The 21,765-nt window shown below is 41.2% G+C and overlaps 1 protein-coding gene across 5 annotated transcripts in view; it reads right to left on the bottom strand.

Annotated features, from left to right (window-relative positions):
- Positions 1-649: 649 nt before the first annotated feature.
- The window catches only part of mllt10 (MLLT10 histone lysine methyltransferase DOT1L cofactor), a 64,048-nt gene continuing 42,932 nt past the window's right edge, over positions 650-21,765 (bottom strand). For 2 of the 5 annotated variants that reach the window (XM_015034718.1, XM_015034714.1), the window contains exons 9-20: positions 21,425-21,643; positions 20,173-20,661; positions 14,175-14,335; positions 9,535-9,646; positions 6,906-6,978; positions 5,699-5,895; positions 4,291-4,440; positions 3,109-3,167; positions 2,740-3,026; positions 2,529-2,552; positions 1,523-1,607; positions 650-1,427 (exon numbers count right to left, since the gene is read on the bottom strand). In XM_015034718.1, the coding sequence (XP_014890204.1) occupies positions 1,155-1,427; positions 1,523-1,607; positions 2,529-2,552; positions 2,740-3,026; positions 3,109-3,167; positions 4,291-4,440; positions 5,699-5,895; positions 6,906-6,978; positions 9,535-9,646; positions 14,175-14,335; positions 20,173-20,661; positions 21,425-21,643 (2,129 nt within the window). In that variant the 3' untranslated portion in view covers positions 650-1,154. The remainder of the gene's footprint in view (positions 1,428-1,522; positions 1,608-2,528; positions 2,553-2,739; positions 3,027-3,108; positions 3,168-4,290; positions 4,441-5,698; positions 5,896-6,905; positions 6,979-9,534; positions 9,647-14,174; positions 14,336-20,172; positions 20,662-21,424; positions 21,644-21,765) is intronic. The other 3 variants (XM_015034716.1, XM_015034715.1, XM_015034717.1) reach the window with 3 other exon arrangements.

Genomic DNA, 21,765 nt, shown 5'->3' with positions numbered 1-21,765 from the left:
AGGTAGGTGCAAGCAGGGGGCTCAATCAGGAAGACGGGGGGAGGAAAGAGGCTTTGTTTGCTGACAAGTGTGTGACCTCTTTGTTTTGGACTCCAAGCTACGTGGATTACAGCATCTCGAAACAAGCTGCCTTTAAATCTTGAGTTTTCTTTTTAACCCCCGTCCTGTGAGTGTCTCACATCCATGACTGAGCCCCCCCGTATCTGGCCCGGCAAAGAGACAGTCGACGGCAAGGCTACTGCGGTGACAGTGTGACGCTTGGCTCGCTGACATTAACGGATCTGCAGCGCGCAGAGCGAAAGAGACATTGGGAGAGAAGCAGCAGCCAAAAACATGTGGGGCAATTTTTTTTTTTTTTCCTTTCACAACGCTGACCCGATATTCCCCTCGGGACTGCTGCGAGACAGATGTCAAACATACATCTGCTACTGTTCAGTGCTATTCCAGGGAAGTGTACTTTTATACTCATTCATGTATTGCTGCTTGTTTCCGTTTTTTTCTTTCTTTTTTTTTTTTTTTTTTTTTTTTGTGATTTTTAGGTTTGTAGGTTTTCTGTGCGCCAGCTCGGCTGTTGAGCTAACAGCTCTGGTTAGTGGAGGCCCCTGAGAGTGAAACATCGTGACAGAAACGAAGAGAAGAAGCCGAGAGGAGAGGAAACAAGAGTCCGAATTATGACAGAAACAATTAGCTTTAAACTTTCTTGGAAACTGACCTTTTAGATGATTCAAGCCAAACAAAACATGAGGAAAAAGAAAAACATGGATGCTACATGGTCAAACTAACTTATAGAGAAGCGACTAGGAATATTAAATTAAAACCCAACTAAAGACATTAAGAACAAAGAAACAGTTAAAAAGAACACAACTATAAGTTAGACGGAAATAAATAGCGCAAGCACACACATACACACACATAAACAGAATTCAGGGTCAAGTTTTAAACCAGAAAAAGCTGCAGAACCGAAGTGAGCCGGCCCAGTTTGAGTGAGGGAAGGAACTCCATGAAACAAATGGTAACACTTTAACGTTTGCTCTTCTGTTCAGCTGATGGACTCTGACCAAAAAGTTTATCTTACAACTGTGCATATTTAATAAAGAGAGTAATAATAAAAAAATGAAGTAAAATCAATCAAAAACAAACAAACAAAAAAAGTGTCATGTCTTCTCTTGGCCAGTGATGCCCACGGCTTTTTCTGCGACCCGGGGCTTTCCCGGCCCCGAGCCGTGTGTGTCGGTGTGTGTGTGCTGCAGCGCGAGAAAGGGGTTGGCGGCGATGGCGCCCTGGCTCTGCAGGTTGGCGATGGGCAGCTGAGCGCCAGACAGCGGCATGGAGGGCATCTGGGCCGTGGAGGAGAGGGACTGCAGCTGCTGCAGGTCCTGATGCTGCTGCTGGATCAGCTGCAGGAGCAGCGCCTGCTGCTGCTGGTCCTGAGTCGAAGAGCGGAAGGTTAAAGTTAAAGACATTTACGCCACGAACCCGGTCGGGAGAAAAGGGGAACCCGGTTCCCGAGGGAGTGACGTACCGCTGACGACTGGGAGGACAGCAGCTGCTGGAGCTGATGCTGGAGGAGACGCTGCTGTTCGGACAGCAGGCCGAGCCGGGCGGCGCTGCGGGGCCAAAGGCAACAACGTCAGGAGAGAAACGTGAAGCTGCTGACGCAACACGCACGCACACTAAACTGTTTCTATTGCTACAAACCAACAACACAGGACGCAACAAAAATGACGACTCTGCTCCTGTACAGGTGCATCTCAATAAATGAGATCATCATCACAAGTTTATTTATTTCACTTACTCCGTTTAAAAAGGTAAAAAAAAAAACACCTCATTTTTAGATTGCTTTCAAATAAATATTCCTTTTATATCAGATGTGTGAAAATCGAGGCCTGGGGGCTAAATCTGGCCACCACAGATTTTCATAAAAACAACCGTCAATATAACAGATCTGTGGTTAAGTATTATTTTACAAATCAAATTAAAGCGGTTCTATCTTATACTGCCAAACTACATCAGTGTGAGAGGACGTTCAATATGATGATGATAATGATGTTTATCTCTGAGGACTTGTGTGATCTTGATGTTTGACACACCTGTTTCAGATAATTAGGATGATTCTGACTTATAACTAGTGAAAACAAGAATCTGGTTGTTGCTCACAGCGTGGCGTGTCTAAGCCTTTTAGTGGAAAATTAAGTGGAAGGAAAACGTGTGGTGGATCAGGCGCACAATAATACAGAAATAACTGCAGGACTGACAGGATGCAAAGTAAATGTTGGAAATGAGCCCTGATCAAGTGCACATATTGTACATTTCATGGACATTTCAGCTGGCAAGATTTCTTTTTTTTTTTTTTATTGTGTTCATATTGTTTGTTAAACATATGGAGTTTTAATATCTGAAAGCCAAGTTCCATGTGTAATGAATCGATATAACACGAGCTCATGTTTTCAAGTTAATAAGTGAAATAAATGAGCTGCTTGATAACATTCTACCACATTGAGATGCAGCTGTGCAGGTTCCTGTCTCACCTGCTCTTACTACCTGTTGAGCTGCTTCAATCCAGCATGAAGGCAAAAGGGAAGAAAAAGAGGAAGCTGTGAACTTCTCACCCAATCATTTACCCCGAAGACACAAACAGCTTCCTTGCTTGTTGAACGTTTTCAGAGAAACAAACATTTGTTTTGTGTATGACTTCATGTCTTCACAGGTGAGATCATTGTAGAACAGGAAGTCGGATACCTGCTGTTGACGGGGAGCGAGACGCCTGCCGTTGTTCCTGTAGTGTGGGGGCTGCCGGGGCCCACCGCCGGCGCCTGGATCACACCGTTCAGCGCTCCGACGATCCCGCCGATTCCCAACGCGTTTCCCGCGCCCAGAGCGCCCATCAGCCCGGCGACGCCGCCCAGCGCGGCCGTGGCGGCCATGCCGTTCAGCGCCGGCTGAGGCGGGCTCTGGGAGACGGAGGGCGAGGCGGAGAGCGAGGAGGTGGAGCCGCTGCTGCTGTGACCGCCACACGACGCGGTGTCCTTTGAGCCAGACACACATACACACACGCCGTCATCGGGTGTTTAATGGCGCGGCGGTGCCGTGCTGTGTTCCTCTCCTTACCTGAGCTGTCATTGGTAAAGAAGAGTCTGTGGCTCCGAGGTGGGACCCCTTCACGTCACCTACACAAACAATCACAGTGTTAGCTTGGTTAGCCGCACTAAAGTACTGATCCCCACTTTTACAACATTAAAGCAGCAAACTTTGATGTATTTTATTGAGACTTAGACCAAAACAAAGCAGTGAGCAATTATGGATTGAAAACATCTACGGATGAGTCTAGACTGAAAGGAGAACATCTGTCAAAGATTTTTTTAAAGTCACGGATCCTCAGTTGGATTTAGACGTTTACTTTAACTAGGCTATTCTAACAGAACAGAATCATTTGATCTAAATCACTCCACTGTAGCGCCACTGTCTTCACATCAACTCTCCTCAGCTTTCTAACAAAAATCCAATCCAACAAGTCAAACTCGACATTATTTAAATTTAAATTTTACTGCTTTCGCTTTTAGGCCATAATCCGAGTAAGCAGCGCAACTTTATTCTGTCTTGAGTTTTTGTCTAACATCTCCCGGCTCCATTTCGTAGCTTGTTGTAAACGCGGGGTGAGTCAAGTGCAAGACGTCTGGGATCTGCGGTCCAAAGAAGTGGAGCTGGTGGAGCCGATCTAAACTCTACTCCAATCAGAACTTTGCTGTCTCCTACATTGTGACAAAATTGAAAGATGCATTCTTTTCCAACAATGGCACTCTTACACAGCATGAAAAGCTGGTTTATGGAGTGTATGATCAATAATAGATGTGCTGACAGACTATCCCAAATAAAATCTGAAACCAGTTGAAATGGGTTTTACTTGGGTATGTCAGATGTAAATAGTGATTTTAAAAAAAGGCCCAGAATTTTTCTTCCGCTTCACATTTATCAGCTTTATACATTCTTCATGTTAAATTTCCCTTTTATTGTCCTGATGAGCTGAAAAATAGGATAGGGGGTAAAATTAAGTTTAATTCTTTTCCACACAGTTCAGGAACTCTGTACATGAAAGTATTAAATATGAAGAGTTACAACGGTATGAAAACTTTTGTAAGGCACTGTAAGTCTAAACTGGTGTAGAAAGCAAATCTCTCTGTGTTAAAAACTCTCCAAGACTCTCTCTTTACATTTCTTTCATCTCTTGTAAAGACATATCTCCCAAAAGCTGCTCTAACAAAACCGTGTGTGTGTGTGTGTGTGTGTGTTTACCCGAAGAAACTGTGCTCGGGGTGAAAGGCACTGATAACTGTGCGCTGAGAAGCTGGAGTCTCTCTTTCTTCATGGTCAGGGTTTTAATTTGCTCCTCCAGTCTCCTGTTCTCCTCCTGCAGCTGGTGGAGAGACTTCAACATGGCCACCACTGATAGGAGGAAGAGGAGGGAAGACATTGTGTTATGGCATCTATGGCGCTAAAGTGAAACATAAAAATTAAATACAGGTGGGTTAATGGTAGAGATTGTAAATCAGGGCATCTGCAGGTTTCAGCGAGTCAAATTTAAGACTTGTAAGATCTTTCTAACGCCACCTTGACTGAAATCTAAGACCAAAAAAAAGATGATCATAGGGTATTAGAAATTCAAATGTCAAAAATACTTTATTGATCTCAAAGGGAAATTAAAATAACTCATACTAATTCAAAGAGTCGTTGTAGGTTGTGATTGCTGCAACCTCCTGTAGCGGTCTGTATTACAGTGAATTTGAAGACGCCTCTGATTGAAGACACTCTGATTTCCCAAGACAGTGTCATGAAGACGATGGTCAGTTATCCATAATTTTCTTGATTTTAAGAAGAATCAAAAATAGCACGTATTGTGAAATTTTTGAAGTCTGTTTAGCAGTGGCTTTTGTTGCTCTTTACAGCTCTAACCGCCACAGGGCCAAGCTTAAAAGTTTTTTTTTTTTTGGACAGAATGATGAATCTGGTCAAGTATCAGATGGCAACAGAAGTGAGTCAGTGGCAAACACAAACATCATCCGGCAAACTAGCAATAAATTTGCTCGCAAAAAAAAATGCAAAGATGCCACATGGCTAGCTAGGAAATATATATTAGCAGCTAGTTAGCAGTAGCGTCATGACTCAGACTTTGCTCTACAGAAAAAAAAACTACATAGAATGTATAATAAATAGCCATGAGACGACAACATTTAAGACCTGTGATTAACGTACTTAAGACCATTGTAAATTTGTTTAAAGAATTTAAGACATTTTAAGACTTTAAATTTGGATGCATAAATCTAGAACTTTCAAAGTCTTAAATTTTGCATCTAATTTATTTTCGATGCATAAATTTAAAACTTAAGGATGCACAGCCACGCTGTGAATACAGTATGTGTGGTTGGACTGAGAAGAAAAATCTGAAAGACCAGCAGTCGGCCATGCTCAAGTATCCAGTGATTTATACTTTTCTACAAGAAGGTCAAAGGTCAAAACGAGTCAAAGTTACCCTGACGCACATTTAGACTCAAGGACGACGAGACGGGGCGAGGAGAAGGTCGTTTTAAATTGACGGCCTCTGCTGAAGGACAGATTTTCTAACAAGCAGGTTTTGCTGTCGCTTTTCCATTTTCTCCTCAGCTGTAGGAGAAGCGAAGGAGGAAGATGTTTTGCCTCCACTCACCGTCTCCTTGCGCTCCCTGCTGCAGCAGGAAGCTCTGCCCTTCGTTCCACTGCCTCTCCAGGAGCTGCTCGATGCTGGTGGCCACCGGGGGCAGCGTCTCCCCGCCGCCGACGCCACCGGCCCCTAGCAACCCCAGCCCTGGCCCAGGCAACGACCCCGAGGAGTCATAGCGGATCTGCAGGCCGCCAATGGGAGAGCTGAAAGGAGCGGGGTGGCAGGGTGGGGTGGAGAAAAAAAAAAGAGGGAGCGCGGAAAGGAAAAAGGAGAGATGGAGAGGTCAATAGGGAGATTAACGACCCAACATAAATGTCAGACAAACATAGACACTGCTGGCTATAAAACTACATCAATTTGTTGTTACAGTGGCCTCTAATGAAAAGGGGCCAGGCTCTCCGTCTGCGCGCGAGAGCTGGGGGGAAAGAGAGGGAGGACGCAGCGCGACGTCTCCGTGCGATAAATCTTGTTTGTTGAGACAATCTGTTGAGTGTGAAAGAGGGGAAACGAGGGACAGCAGGAGAGGAGAGGAGATGTAGCAAGAGTTTTGCACTTTGCTTTTAAAAGGTTAAACCCAGCGCTAAGGGGGAGAGGAGAAGAAAAAAAAAGAGAGAGAGAAAGAAAATGCATTTCTCAAGTCAAGAACACTGCGCAAATTAATCTAGGTTGCGGTACCACCACAGCATTTTACAACACTGCTGACTTTAAGTGCAGCGTTACTCATCCAAGTGTTACCAACCTCATCAGATGCCTCAGCCATCCCACAAAGTGGAAGAAACAAGCAGAAATGCATTTCTGGGATCAATATCCCCATCCCGAAAGATCCACGAAAGTATTCCCAAAAGGAGAAGATACATTAAATCCTCCGACTGTCCGTCCATGGCTGATTTAAAACCGAGGAAAAAAAAAACAAAGTATCTAAGTGAACCTGAAGGACGGCTACCTCCTTTAGAGCAAGTTATCGTTGGCTAAGAGAGCGAGAACTGCCTGCAGGGCTAAAAGCGAAAGAGGGAATGTGTGGAAGAGCGGACCGAGAGGAAGAGAGAGAAGAGGAGACGAGGGGCCGGCGAAGGGAAAAGCAAGAAGAAAAAGAGTGAGGAGGGGTGTGTGTGGGGGGGGGGGTGAAGTATGGGGGGGCAGTGAGGAATGTAAATGGAGAGGGAGGGAAGGAGGATGCGTGTGTGTGTGTGTGTGTGTGTGTGTGTGCACTCACCGCGGGGTGGTCTTAGGAGAAGCTCTTATGGAGAAGCCCTGAGATCCGCTGCTGCCGTCTCCCACCTCCTGATCTGCGTGCGCACACACAAACAGGCACACACACACACACAGAAAATCAATCAGACTTCTAAGAACACACGGATGTTAAGTTGGAGGCAGTTTGTTCACCAAAAAAATGTTTACAAAGGACGGTGAAACGGTTGTCTTCTGCCCTCCTGCTTTCCGCATTTTAAACAAACTTGCAGCTCTTGTTTCTGAGAGGAAAAAAAATCATTTTACACCTTGTTTGATTGAAATATAATAATCTGATTCATTATTAAAGCACAGAAATAAACATTGAGCTGCAGGATATTTAAACATACATCAACCATATTTTATTGGTTAGAAGACGTTAGGAATGGTGATGGTTCGAAAACTGCTAAAAATTTTCCAACAAGCCGTTTCCACAGCTTAAAATCATTTAAATGAGATTCTATGGGGAGTTTGCAATATGGTGCTGCCCCTCCCCCACTTGTTGCTGAGCACAGCGGAAAAGAAAGAAGTGTTGCTTTATCAAAATCGAAATTGTAAAATGATATAATATTCTGGAAATTACTTTAATTTTACTGGGAGTTTATTACGATAACTTTGCTTCGGTTTATGTACCAAAATCTATAATGCAAAAAAAAATTTAGCACAAATTTACAACCAATAACAACCAAAATACAGGGTTGTTTTTGGGGAGTTTCAATAGCTGCAACTTTTTATGCTTTAAATAGAATCTGATTGGTATTTTTGATGTGCTTTGTGTGTTTATTTTTGTGAAAATGTCCTCGAACTGCAGGATAAAAATAATCGCATCGATCATTTTCAAGCTTCTAACGAACATCAATGGAAAAGACAAAAAGAAGCTGATTATACAAGCATTTCTACTAAGTTCAAGACAATATATTCTTACTGCTTCTATAGCAGCGCCTACATTTATAACATGGATATTTTGGACACATCAATTTTTGACCCCAAGTTGGGTTTAGAAAAGACAACACAGATTTCATTTACCTCTGAAACCTAAAAGTAAAAAATAAAAAAGGCACAAAATGTGCATTATTGTGATCCAGAGTGAATGCTGGGTCTTTAATTTTTAAGAGCAGAAATGATCTGGATCCTGATCATTTCCACCACACGGTGCTTCAATTAGACCACAAAGATCATCTAACTTCTGTTTACACTAAAACTGAAATCATTTGCTTTACGTTTTATTTTTAGATAATTAGAAAAAACAAACTATATTTTCTGATCTGACCCTTTGCTCTTCTGTCAAGATTACAAGCATCTCCTTAACTTTCCATCTCTCCAAGACATGAGCTTTCATTCACTCTCTCTCTTTCTCACTCTACCTCTCCTCCCTCTGGGCCCCTGGCCAGACGCTTCTTTTCATTTTCCTCAGTCAGAGTAATGAATCACACATGCGCACACACTTTTGCATTTATACACTCGCGCAAACTCCCCTCTACTTAAGACAGTCAAACCCCAGCTTTTTTCTTCTCTCTCCTTCCTCCTCCCCCCACCAGGTCACCATTTTTTTTTTTCTTCCTCCCGAGTGCCGTTTCCGCCGTAACCCTTTCTGTCCTGGCAGCTCACGCCAGACGGGTGCCAAAGTAAACAGGCTACATACACGCATGCAAACACACACACACACACACACACACACACCTTGCATGACCTCTTAGATGACTCCTGCACATTGATACCATTTGAAATGCAGAACAAAAGAAGAAAACATTCTTCCAATGACTGCAGAGGAAAGAAGAGATGTGGTTTAATGCTCGTTGTATCTGGAGTGAAAAGGTTCATGGATCAATCAAGCAATAAGAATAAATATCCCATTAATGTTTTAGTTTTTAAGCAAATAAGACGACAAGGATGTTTTAAAAGTAAAAGCTCGTCTGCTTTTGCATTTATGTCTCCATAGTTATAAAGTTGGAAATTATTCATGTTTTTTCTTGATGTCTTATAGTTTCGTAGCATTTTTAGATCTATTTAAATTACATCTTAACGTTCAGTTAAGAAGTGAAATAAGGCTGAATCCTTGAAACCTGCACAGTCTCTGAGTAAGAGACACACACACTCACACACACGTGCGCACACACACACAGAGAGAGAGAAAGAAAGGCCTGTATCCCCTGACATTCAGCCTGATTAGTGAGCTGACCTGCGGGTCAGAGTGGATCTGGCTCTGATGACTGGCAGCAGGAACCACTTCCTCCTCTTCACTCTTCATTCCCTCTTCCTCTCTCCTGTCCTGCGTCTCTACTCTCTGGCCAACCAGATGTCTCACGTCAGGAAGCGGCTACTCCTGCCTGCTAATACCACTTCTTACTCGCTCTTTGCTAAACTTTTTTATCATGTAGTTGGTGGGGTGGGGGGGAGTCGTTATGTCACAGAGACCCTCTACTCCCTCTTACGCATTTAAAAAAAAAAAAATCCAAGAAATCTGCAGAAGCGCCGCCCACTCCGCATGGGAGGTGGGAAGGAGGAGCTTGAGACTATCAGTGACCCTTGACCTCACAGCGGGATCAAGAGGGCGTGACCTATGCATTATCTTCTTGTCTTTCCTTCACACACTCCCACGTTAGATATGAGGGTACCTGCTGGTGAGGCCTCGGACTGAGCGATGAGAGCCGCCATGCTGGAGTTGGGGTTCAGCCTGTTGCCGAACATGTGGGGGGGGGCCAAGTTGAAGACGGAGCCCGGCAGAGCCTAGGACGGGACACACAGCACAGAACAGACATTAAACCATTTTTTTAAATAGTTTTTTTTTAAATATTTACTTAAACATATAACTTGGATTTTTATGGGCATGTGTGTACTTGTATACGCTGCATATAGAGAACCACTTTCACAACATTTACCAACAAAGGGAGATCACTTGTGGGACTGAGGACATTTTCCAGGTTTTTCAGTTCTTGCACACTTTACAGGTTTGATTTGGAGGTAAGATGTGAATTAAGCTTTGGTTAAGGTTAGGAATAGACTGGTCACGGTTAGGAAAAGGGAAAATCTCTGGGTTAGGCATAAATGCAGTTACTAAAATAAATGGAAGTCAAAACAAAGTCTTCAAGTTTGTATGGAAGTGCAAGGGTGTGTGTGTGTGTGTGTGTGTGTGTGTGTGTGTGTGCATGTGAGAGAGTCCAACATGCAGCTTGCAATAAAAGCTGTGGAAACACTTTTGAGTAATCTATTAAAAAAAAAATCTTATCAAAAAAATATCTGGCAAAAATATTTTTTGCATCAAAATTAACCTAAATAATATTATATTTATTTATTTAAAAATAGGCACAATAGACATTTAATATATTTCATACAGAAAAAGCAACAACTGATTTTCATAAGGAAACACACACACACACACACACACACACACACACACACACACACACACACACACACACACACACACACACACACACACACACACACACACACACGTGCGTGTTTGTAATATAATCAACCCCAAAGAGAAAATTATTCTAGAAATAATTGTTGAAACAATATATTGAAATTAGCTTTTTATTTTTTTTAATTATAATTACTAGATAAGACAAAAAATAATAAAACATTTTTTAGGTGAAAATCAAAAGTGTATCATTTTGTATTTACGCGGGGCTCTGAGCGCCCCGGCACCCCGACAGTCCTCTGACATGCTGACAAAGTGTTTCTGATGCATAGAGTTTAATCCAATTAAGGCATTTCCCAACTAAGGGGCTGTGGTGTGATGGGTGGGGTGGGGGCGGGAAGGTGGAGCATCAGGAGGGGAATCCACTCCACCCAACAGAACAAAATGGCTGACTGTTAAATGCAGTGGAAAACCCTGTGACCGAAGCAAAACATGTGACGCTGCAGAAAACCGATTGAAGAATGTAGCGCTGTAGGACCCAATGTGAGGATCTGCGAATGAGTTAAATACTGAAGATAAATATTATTTGCGTCATTTGTTTTTGAGAGATGTGTTTACTTCAAATTATTGTGTCCAAACAACAACCAAAACCATAGAACGCTGCATATAGCACAAAATTATTAGCAGTGTTTAAGAAGATGTACAAAACTAAATCGGTAGGTAGTTGCTGAATATGTCTTTAAATTTCAATGAGCCGTGAAATTAACGGATTATTATGTCCAAGTTTAAAAAAAATAAAAATAAAAAAAAATCTCTGTCTAGTTTAAGTTTTATGAAGAAAGCTGTTCCCGTTGTCCACTTCTCTCTAACCCCTCCTCCTCCATCCCTTGTTTCCATAATCCTCCCCCCTTTCACATCAACATTCATTTTTCATTTGCATTCATTTTTCATTTAAGTCTCTCTCACACTCCCTTTCCCCCCCCCCTATCTTAGGCAAATAGCCAATAGCAGAAGGCCAAGAGTCTGTTAGTGGACCGAAAACAGCAAACCGTCTCAGTCTCACACACACACACACACACACACACACACGCACAGAGACGGGGAAGCCTGTTGTTGGCTTCAGTCTGCAGCCGTGTCAGTTCTGCAAGCTCGGTTCAAAGTCTGCATGTTTCCCAGATGCACAGGCCACCCCGTTAAAAAAACAACACAAAAAAAAAAAAAAAACAGAGGAAAAGTGAGAAATAAACCGTCTGAATCACACAAACACTTTTTCCTCTCTCGTCCTCTGGAACACGTTAAACTGAGGGATACCGCCTCCAACCTTCCACCTTTACCATACAGCCACCCCTCCCTCACTCCATCCATCTCTCCATTCCTACTGTGGAGCTTGTCAGATGTCATTACATCAGAGGACAACGGAGGAGGAAGAGGAGGAAGAAGAGGAATGGACGGGTGAGGGTGAGAAGAAGAAAAAAAGAAGTGTTGAGAGGACACAGGAGGAAATAAAAGAGATTTGTGTGGACAAAGATGGGGAAATGTGAACACTACATACTATGAGTCGGAAGTTATTTTTTATTTTTTTGTAATCCAGATTGTCATGCTATAAATTAATGTTCTTGATATTATCAAGGTTTGTTCAAATAGGTTTAAGATATGCAAAACATGTTGATCCACGCAGAAGTAATTGAACTTTATTAATCGGTTTTTGTGCAGCATAAATATCCCATAATTTAGCGTCGACAATAATTCATTCAGTCACATATTAAACCTCTCATCAACAGGATGTTGTTTTTATCTTTAGAAAGGGTCTTACAACGAAAATATCTGAATATTCATAGGTCAAGTTTGAAAATAAATGTATAAAATCAATGAAAATAATTTCTAGATTTGCAGTAATTTCAACGGAATAAATACAGATTTGCCAACAAATTACATTTCTCTAAAAGGGAAAGGTTTTTACTGCTGGAATTACAAGGAGCGTAAAAACTGATGCAAATCAAATGACAATGTATCAGTTATTCACATCATATTAGGATTTTTTTTTTTTTTTTTTTTTTTACTAAATTAACATATTTTAACTTAGTAAAATATAACAGGGGTTATGGCCATATCCATAACCCCTTGGATATGGCCAGCCTTTAGACCTTTGCGCTTTTACAAATCTTGTGTTTGAGCCTTGGACCAGAGTGCATTACAGTTTCCTTAAAGGCTCTTATTGTGAAGATTTGAAGGAAGTAGTAGCTGGGATTATCTGTTCAGTCAACACTTTCGGCAAAAGAGAAGCTAATCAAATTGCTTCAAGCACAGGATCTAGCCATTGAAAGAATGACATTTTAAATATTTTTAATTTGGGGCTTTTACTATGAAGGTTTAAAAGGAAGTTGTGTCTCAGACCTTCTGCTCTATTAACAATAATAATAAAAGAACACCTAAACCCAAGGCTACAATGCCAATAGTCCAAGCAATCTAACAAGTTCTTACTAAGTTAACTACAGAAGCCAAAACATTATGAAGATCACAAGCAACTGAATAAAAGTTATCTTATTAAGCATTAGCCGCTAGAGGCAGATTATCACTTATTTGATCCATCTTTAAAGTGTCTTCATTTCTTAAATATGAAGTCTAAAAATACAGCACACTTTAACAGATGGTGCGTTTTGGTGCTTCAGTGTGATAAGAAATCTAAAACTTGGATTGTTCATTAACACTGTAGCAGACTGCAATTTTGTTTTTGGTCATTTCTATTTAAAACTGCAACACTATAATAACCTCAACCAGGATAAATGTTCCAACTTATAAATGTTTCATCTCTACTTCATTCAAGGATAGAGGATGGGCTCTTATTTTAGTTCCTACTGACTTTGATATTTGGAAACTAGATGTTAGCTTAAATAAAAGCTAGAAGCACACACCACAACTCGTTAAATACTCTGAAAAGAAGCTTTTGGTAATTTGGTGATTAACTAAAGCTTTTATATTTAAGAGTTCTACTTTTGTTTTTTTGTTTTTTAAAGAACTCCAAACATTTCATCACTCTTTAGAAGAGCAGCCTTGATTTCCGTCCCACTTTAAGGTATGACGCTTGGAGAATGAACTCGGCCAAGGCGTGTTTTTTGTACCGCTCTCCACGTTAAGGGAAATGATATAAAAACATAATAGGGCATGCATTCAGCCTTGGCAGTTTCCCTCCAGTGATTCTTTTTGCTGGGACCCAAGTGTATTCAAACTGATGATTTTGAGTATTTCTTTCTGCTTACACCGCCAACCCTCCCCCTCAACCCCCAAAAAGATAAATAAATAAATTCCTGTGCGTTTTAATTAGCAGGAATCCATCACAACCTTGTTCACTGGGGTTAATAGAACTGAATTAGTCAGGAGAATACACACGTTTAATGACGCGTTTGGAGAACTAGAATAAAGGTCTACTTTTGTGCTTTCAATGCATGAGGACGACCCTCCACAGGTGCACCCAGACATCGGCAGTAGATTATCTCGCCATAAAAAAAAGTGACTCCGCACAAGGTCGGAACCAGCACGTTTTGTTATTATTATTTATTTCTTTTTTTTTTTTCCTTTTACAGATAATTAATGTGCAGAAGTTTAATAATGGCGGCGAGAGATTTGCCACAGACGACGTTTAATTGCACGCCGTTTGTGCCTGTGCGGTTTATCTACACTTGAGCTCAAACATGTGAGAGGTGTTGGTGAATTGAATGATGCTGGGGTTTGTTGAATAAAAGCAGAGCGCGCGCGAAAGAAAAGGGAGAAATGGAGTGCGTCGCCGTGGGTTTGATGCTTTTTCATGCGTGCCAGAGTGAGGTGAGGGGAAAAGGGGTGGTGGGTGGTGGGAGTGATGAGAGTTTTCAGCAAACGTTGCGCGTTGGGACTCACGTGTGCGGAGGTTGTGCTGTTGAGTGGAGCCGCGGCGGTGAATGGGGAGGGAGGCGCCAGGGAAGGTGTGGGCTGCTGTTGCTGTGACAACTCGGCGCTCGCCCCGCCCATGGCGACGGCTGCTGTCCCCGACGATGACCCGTCGGCGACGGAGAAGACACCTGTGGAGAGATAAAACATTAACAGCGTCGTCCTAATCCTCAATCACACTAAAACCGATAAGATGGGCGGCGATACATTTTAGAAGCTGATGTGTAATTATGGTCGATTATTATTTAATGTGTGTATATTTAATGCGTAAAGATATACTGCAGATAAAATACCTTTAAGGAAAAAAATATTTTAAAATGGCAACTGGGAAGATTTGTGTTTTTTTAACCCAAACTGACTTAAAAGGAAAAAAAAAAAAAAAGCTGCAGATTTTTAATGCAAATTCAAAGTAAAATGCTAAGATTTTAATTTATTTTTGCCTAAACCACAGTTTCCGACACCCAAAAATAAAATCTCTGAGGAACGGAAAATATCAAACGTAAACAAAATCAAAATAGTAGAAATTTTTAAATACAAAAAAAAAGTTAAAATAAAATAAAATAATAAAAACATTGGAATGTTTTTATTACAAAAGGTTATACAACTTCAATGAATCACAGCCAAAATCCATTTTTCTTTTTCAGACATCAGCAAACCAAAACTTTTAAAAATGCATATACTTCACCTATAATAAAAAATATAGATACTGAATTTCCCAAAACTCAGGTGATAATTATAATTCAACCCCCGACACATGCCCCAGTTCAGTATCTCCACTTCCTCCCCTCACACACCCCTGCCCTCACCACGGATAAACCCTGCCCCTGCCTTCCTTTGACCCCAGCAGAGGAGGGGAGCAGGCGGGGGGACGAGGGGCCCCTCAGCCCCACAAAAGCCTGAATGGCTCAGGGCAGCATGCATTCACTGGGGGAACAAGAGATCTTTGTGCCAGGAGGGGAGGGGTCGGAGGGATGGAGGGAGCGATAGATACGAACACTACATGGGCCGACATACTATTTATAACGCTTTGCAATATGCAGCAGAAAAATTGATCCCCAAAGCAGGGTGGGCGAGGCTCGGGGGGCAGGGGGAGAGGGGAGAGGGGGAGTTTCTGCGAGGTTTTCAGCAGCTGGATTAGAGGGCAAACCAACAATTTATCAGAGTTTGGCTACTGCAGTGGATAAAATAATGTTCTACAAAAATAAAAAAAAGATAGTGAGAAAAACTGTGAAATATAACAAAATAATAATAATAAAAAAATCAAATTGTGGTCAAAATTAAGATTTAGGTAATTTTTATTTCTTTAAAAAAATACCAATTATAAATTTTTGAAATTCTTTAAACATCACTGACTTATTCTAAAACATTTCAGCTTCTTGCTGTGAATAAACGAGGAGAAAAAACCTCCATGAGAAATCAGATTGAAAGTTGTAATTCTTTAAATAAAAACAAAACCGTTTTTTTAAGCATCGGCGACTACTCACGCTTATTTCAAATATATTTCACAATTAGAAAAATAACAGGAATAAAAATATAATTACCATGAGGAGAAATCTTAAAGCAAAAGACCTTAAATGTACTTGCGTAATCAGTGCAGTTCAGCGGCAGAAACCCACCGGTCTGAATTACCCAGCATTCCTCTAATTTTTCCTTCTTGCTCCGTCTTCCGACAAGCTTAGAAAATATCTACCTTTTTCAATCCAAGTCTCATTTATCTCAACAGAAGAGCTATTTTGCCAGGCCATTGCTTAGTGAAGTCTCTCCTAAGGAGAACATCCAAGAGATCGCTTTGTAATCAGACATCAGCGAGACAAATCTGTATTTTTACAACTTGGCGTAAATACTGAGGGTAATCCGCAGGCAGCCAGATGAAGCTGAAAAGCGGAGCCTTTCTAGCTTGTTTTAGCAAGACAGAGCTGATGTAATCACAAGGCACGCTAAGTGTAACCACAACAACACGGAGACATTTGTTTTCCTGAGAGTTTTCTACCAACAAAGACAAACGAAAACTAATTTAGAGCTGGAACGAGGGCGGCTGATGATAGTGTGTGTGTGTGTGTGTGTGTGTGTGTGTGTGTGTGTGTGTGTGTGTGTGTGTGTGTGTGTGTGTGCGTGTGTGTTTGATCAGAGAAAGGAACAAAAATGCATGGGAGGTTTGCTTCAGTCTAATAAAAACAAGCCAGTCACAAAAACACCAAGAGAAATATAGGAGCTGCAGCAATCATGGGCAAGAAAGAAATGAGAAAGAAGCAGAAAAACAACTATTTTAAACTGGGAATTAAATAAAATAAATAAATAAAAAAAACTGGTTCCTGAAGATTTTTTTTCAGTGATGCTTTGTTTTGTTTGTGATTTTAATTGTGAGTGAAAAATTAATTTTATTGGAAATTGTAAAACATTAACTGACTTTAAGTGGTCAAAGTATTTCAGTCTAGGCGTTATTGTGTTTTTCAGCCACAATAAATAGCGTTTCTAATTTTCAGACAACCCAGCACATTGTTGTGAAAATGTAAAAAGGAAAGAAAAAAAAAACATACACAACTATTTCTATTTAAATTAAAATATGTACATAAAAAAATCTCAGTTGCAACAGATGTCTCAGTTCACGGAGCTTTTAAAATTAAAAATAGGCTGCAGAATATTTTTTGCTGCTTTTCACAACTTCCCCCGACGTGTTTGCGGTGAGACAAAGCTGCTGATTATTATCAGAAATTCCCAGGGATCGACTCCTACAATTAAACATGTGATCTTTGAAATGAGTTAATAAATACCCAGCAATAAGGAGCTTCATTTGCTCTGCCTGGTTTCTCCTCACGTTATGCATTTACACTCCAGCTGGCCTGAATAAATCCAGGATCTTTCCTGACACACACACACACTCACACCCCGACCTGACTATGCTTGGCCGTCCCATCGGTGACCCTGCAGCCATCAAACATTAACCTAGCCAAAATCTAACCCCTGCTTTTCCCCATCCACCAACACGTATCTATCAGACTAACTATCTATCCATCAGCGCGGTGGAGTCGGCAGCAGACAGGAGAGTGGGGGCAGATAAACGCCAGGATCCTTCCCATTACCGCCCTGCATTAACCCTGAGCTAAATATTTACAGTAAGCAGGACACACAATTCTCCCTCTCTCGCTTACGCACGAATATACACGAAGCGCAGACGTCGGAAAGCTCCGCTGTTCGCCTGACCTGCAACCCGCTGTGGCGAGAAACGGAGGCGCCGCTTTAGGGGAAAAGCGCAGAACTCGACACAGACACCAAATTCTGACCCGAAAACTGACTCATTGTGTCAGGATCCGACCTTGTGCTGGGTATTTACGTTATGCGGCATGTTGAATTTGGAGAAGTATGTCCAGCAAAAATATCTGCCAGGCTTTGGAAATTTTTTTTTTTTTAAATAGTAAATAAAAACATTGCCAGTGAACACACTCAGCATTAGCAAAAAAAAAAAAAAAACAAAACAAAAAAAGAAAAGTCACACAAAGAGAAAACATGCCTGTTTAAAATCCAGATACAAAGAGAAATATGCAACAAAAAAAGTGCCAACCTGTTGAGTCGCTACAAGCATAAAGCGAAAACTTCCAACGGACGGAAAATATTAGATAAAATCTGTACTTCAAAGACAACACAACAACCTTTCTATTTATTTATGTATTTATTTTACCAGTAAGTTCTACATCAAACGCACAGTTTTAACACCAATAAAACTCAGTACTTTATTTACAACTCTAATGTTAATTTTTAGCGCTCATATTTTTAATTACAAATGAATTAGTTCAATTTTTCCTTTCTTAAAAATGTTCAATATTTTTAATCATCACAGCTTGGGCTTGAAAAAGTAGTTTAAAACCACTTTAGCAAATAAAATAAATTAAAAATAAAATTGAGTTTGGGTAAATGACACGTTAAATTTTTGAACGCAGAGTTTTATTGCTACTAAGCAGCATCTACAATGTTTCCTATTTATTACACTTGGAGAAAATACAATTATTATGATGCCTAGCGTGTATTTACCGTTTTCATTAAAAGAGAAAAGCAACTGTATAAGTTGGGGGGGGGGAAAAACCCATAAAAATAGCAAAAAAAAAATAATAATAATACATTACTTCATTTAATCTAAAGCCAGCTTCAACTTTTTAACTTGTTCTAATCTTTAACATTTCACTTTTATTCCAAGAAGCTAAAACATTTATTCATTTTTGCAGCTTTGATTCTGTAGCTCTTCCACTTAAATTCAAGGTAAACCTAGATTAGGCAAATGAAGCCCGGTGGAGTGTGTCTGTGTGTGTCCTCCTCCTCCTCCACAGCTCTGTGTCAGAGTGTGGGAGCCGCTGCAGCTCAGACAGCAGTCTATAAAACAGCCCGACCAGGACGAAGCTTTGGCTGCATTAACACACAATCACTTAATGCTTCATGTTGCTGCAGGTTGTGGGACATTTTATTGTGCCCTTCAAAGTAAATGCCGGGAAAAGGGCCAGCAAAACGTGTGTTGTATTTCTGAATGAATACTTAATAAATGCAGTGCACTTATGAGTTAGGAGGCTTATTTTAAGTTGCTGTGAATGCCGAATGTGAGTTGAACTAAAAGGAAAGGTGGATTTAAAATACTCGGAATTCGAATGTTTCTCTCCTGGGGAATTAAAACTGCGAAAGGTGGGGGGGAAAAAAAAAAAAAAAAAGATCCACAAGAAGAAGCTTTGTTGCTGATTTAAACACAAAACTAACTACGTCTCCAGTCTCCAATCAGACTAAGGGATTCACCTTTCCTTCCACCTGAGCTGCTTAAGCGGCAACGGTTTGAGTAATGAGCGGGCCGCAGGTACGAGACGGCGGCTGAAAGCCTGACGCAGGAACAAAACGGTGATGGTTCTGGAAGAAAGGGGAGGTGTGGGAAGTGTGGAGCAGACTGAGCCACTTCCATCAGCCCAGGGAAACTCCAAAGCATAAAGGCAGTTGCCAAGCAACTGAACATGATGGGGGGGAAAGAAATATACAGAGCCTTTTTCATGTGTGTGAGCAAGACGGATAATATACCACACACACAGACACGCATGCAAATATTGAGGCAATTACAAAAGTGAATCAAATCCTTGCCATTAGTGATTGGTAATTTAATACTGCGCTGCACAGAGGCCGTCCACAAACACTTTCTGAATGATTTATTTGTGTTTAGAGACTGAGGGTGTGTGGAGCAGACACCGACACAAACGTGCCACATTAAAAGTTACTTTTATTGTGGTTTTACTGGGTTCAAGCGCTGATGAGCGCCAAGAGAGTAAATAATCAGAGTCACACTGATCAATCGGCCAGAGGTTAGAAACTATAGAAAAATTTTTTTTATCTTTTTTTATTTCTGCACACTTAGATCATAAACGTTAAGGCCTTTGATGCACTTTTAGGTTTAATAAATAAATAAAAAAAGTGGGGAGCAAAGACAAATGTTTTATGTTGCTTATAAAACTATAATGTTAGAATTTTTTTTTTCCTTTCATGTTCCATAATTTTTACAAGGGTTGGTCACAATCAAGAGCCAAGATCTAAAAGAAACCTGGAAATGACGGGTCAGCTGGGTTCATCTCTGCAAACAAGCCAACAACTCCTGAATTAAGAATAAAATATAGTATTCCATCAAAATATGAAGATGCACTTTTTTTTCTTTACCATTATTATTATTTTTTATATACATTATCTGTTTTGTGTTTCAAGACGTATCAATATGAATGGTTGGTAGATGCTTAAACTATATAAATATACATATTTATATATACATACATTTCTCCCAACTACTCCTTTTTATTCAAAACTTTTATTCATTTTAAATTTTAAATGAATAAAATAAGTGATGACCAGCTCAGTTGTTGTTAAGTTGACACAAACCATCTATAAGCTTGAAGTTGCCAAACATGGGATTCGGTTCTGAACTCTGACGCGTTGTGTGTTTGTACGCGTTGCTCACCTGAGCCAGCGGTTGTGGAGCCGCTGTTGCTTTGCAGACCCCCGTTCCTGAGGAGCGACGGGGATTTCTGAATGCCGCCGCCGACGCCCATGACCCCAAGCCCCCTTTCTCCTCCTATTCCTACTCCTAATCCGCTGCTGGAAACCAAGCCCGGTCGGCCCGAGAGTGTCGAGGATACTGAAGAGGCGGTGGAGGCAGTGGAGGACGAGGAGGAGGTGGCACTGGCGGCAGAGGAAGAGGTGGGGAGCGTCAGAGACGGCGCTGCCTCGGTGGGCTTCGCGTCCGTGGTGAAACAGGGTCCGAATCGGTTTCGCCAGTTGCCCTTCTTCTTCTTCTTGACGCCTTCTTCGCCACCGACTGCGACGCCGGCGCCCATCCCCAGGCCGCTGCCGGCGGGCTGAGAGCGCTTGTAGCCCGTCGATCCGGCGAGGCTCGTCGTTTCGCTCGCTGCGTGACTGTGGGAGTTCTCGTACAGTTTTCCGCCGACTGCTGGAGGAAGACAGAAAGATGTGAATTTTTTTTTTTTTTTTTACAACCAAAACTTTTGTTTCGTTGGGATTTTCTGTGATTGATAAACGGTAGAGCGCAACTGAGAAGTGGAAGAAAAATCATGATTTTAAGGATTCCTACTAATAAATCTAAAAAGTGTGGCGTGCACCTGTGCTTGCTTATTTTGATGTCCTTCACTAAAATCTAATGCTGTCAATTGCCTTCAGAAGTAACCCACTCAGTAAATAACAAATTAACTAGTTTAAAGATTTGACTACAGACAATATAACAAATTGTAATGGATGATAAGTTGGACCAGAAATTATTGCGATAAACGACAATATTGTTGTTTTGAGATCATTTTCAACTACTGTAATAACAATGTCATTACAATACAAGTTTGACCAATCAAAGACTAATAACCTTTTAATTTGACTTTAATTTAACTTAACACTAGAACTGGAAGACATTATAAATATTCAAAGTACAAAACAACCAAAAACAACAATAAATGAAAAAGGAAATAAAAACCACACAAAACTGAAAAATAAATAGAATGGATTATTAAGTGGCAGCAAACAAAATTGCCCTTTTTAGACCTAGAAATTACAAAACTCTTTTTAATCTGTCATGCCATTAACTGATTCATTGCTTATTTTCAATATCAGAAGTCCAAATGTAAAACGCTAAAATCTGTTGTGACAACGTTCAAAGGTTACAAACACTTCTGCAAGGCTTTGTATGAGGAAAATAGCTGCAATACCTGCAGAAGTCGTAGTCGCGGACATGAGAGAACCAAAGAGAGGGGTGGTTCCCTCCGACGCACCGCCCTCAGAGCTCGACTTGACCAGGCAGCTGCTGAAAGACGGCGGCGAGGAAAACGACGTCCCACTGCCGGGACGCAGCGACGGGTCGGTGAAACTTAGGAAGTCTGAGGAGGAAGGGGCAGCGGGAGTCTTGCTGGAACTGGTCAACAGCAGGCCTGGGAGACAGGTGGGACAATTGAGACAATTATAGAGGGGTGCCGATCGATCGGCCACCTATCATAATCGGCCGATTTCCGTGAAAAAGTGTATGATCGGTGATCGCCGATCACGGTCTCTT

This window comes from Poecilia latipinna, unplaced genomic scaffold (assembly GCF_001443285.1).
Source record: "Poecilia latipinna isolate Pla-1442-1.1 unplaced genomic scaffold, P_latipinna-1.0 Scaffold309, whole genome shotgun sequence".
Lineage (NCBI taxonomy): Eukaryota > Metazoa > Chordata > Actinopteri > Cyprinodontiformes > Poeciliidae > Poecilia > Poecilia latipinna.
The sequence above is the reverse complement of the archived record's forward strand: the minus strand, read 5'-3'. Positions and strand labels throughout refer to the sequence as shown.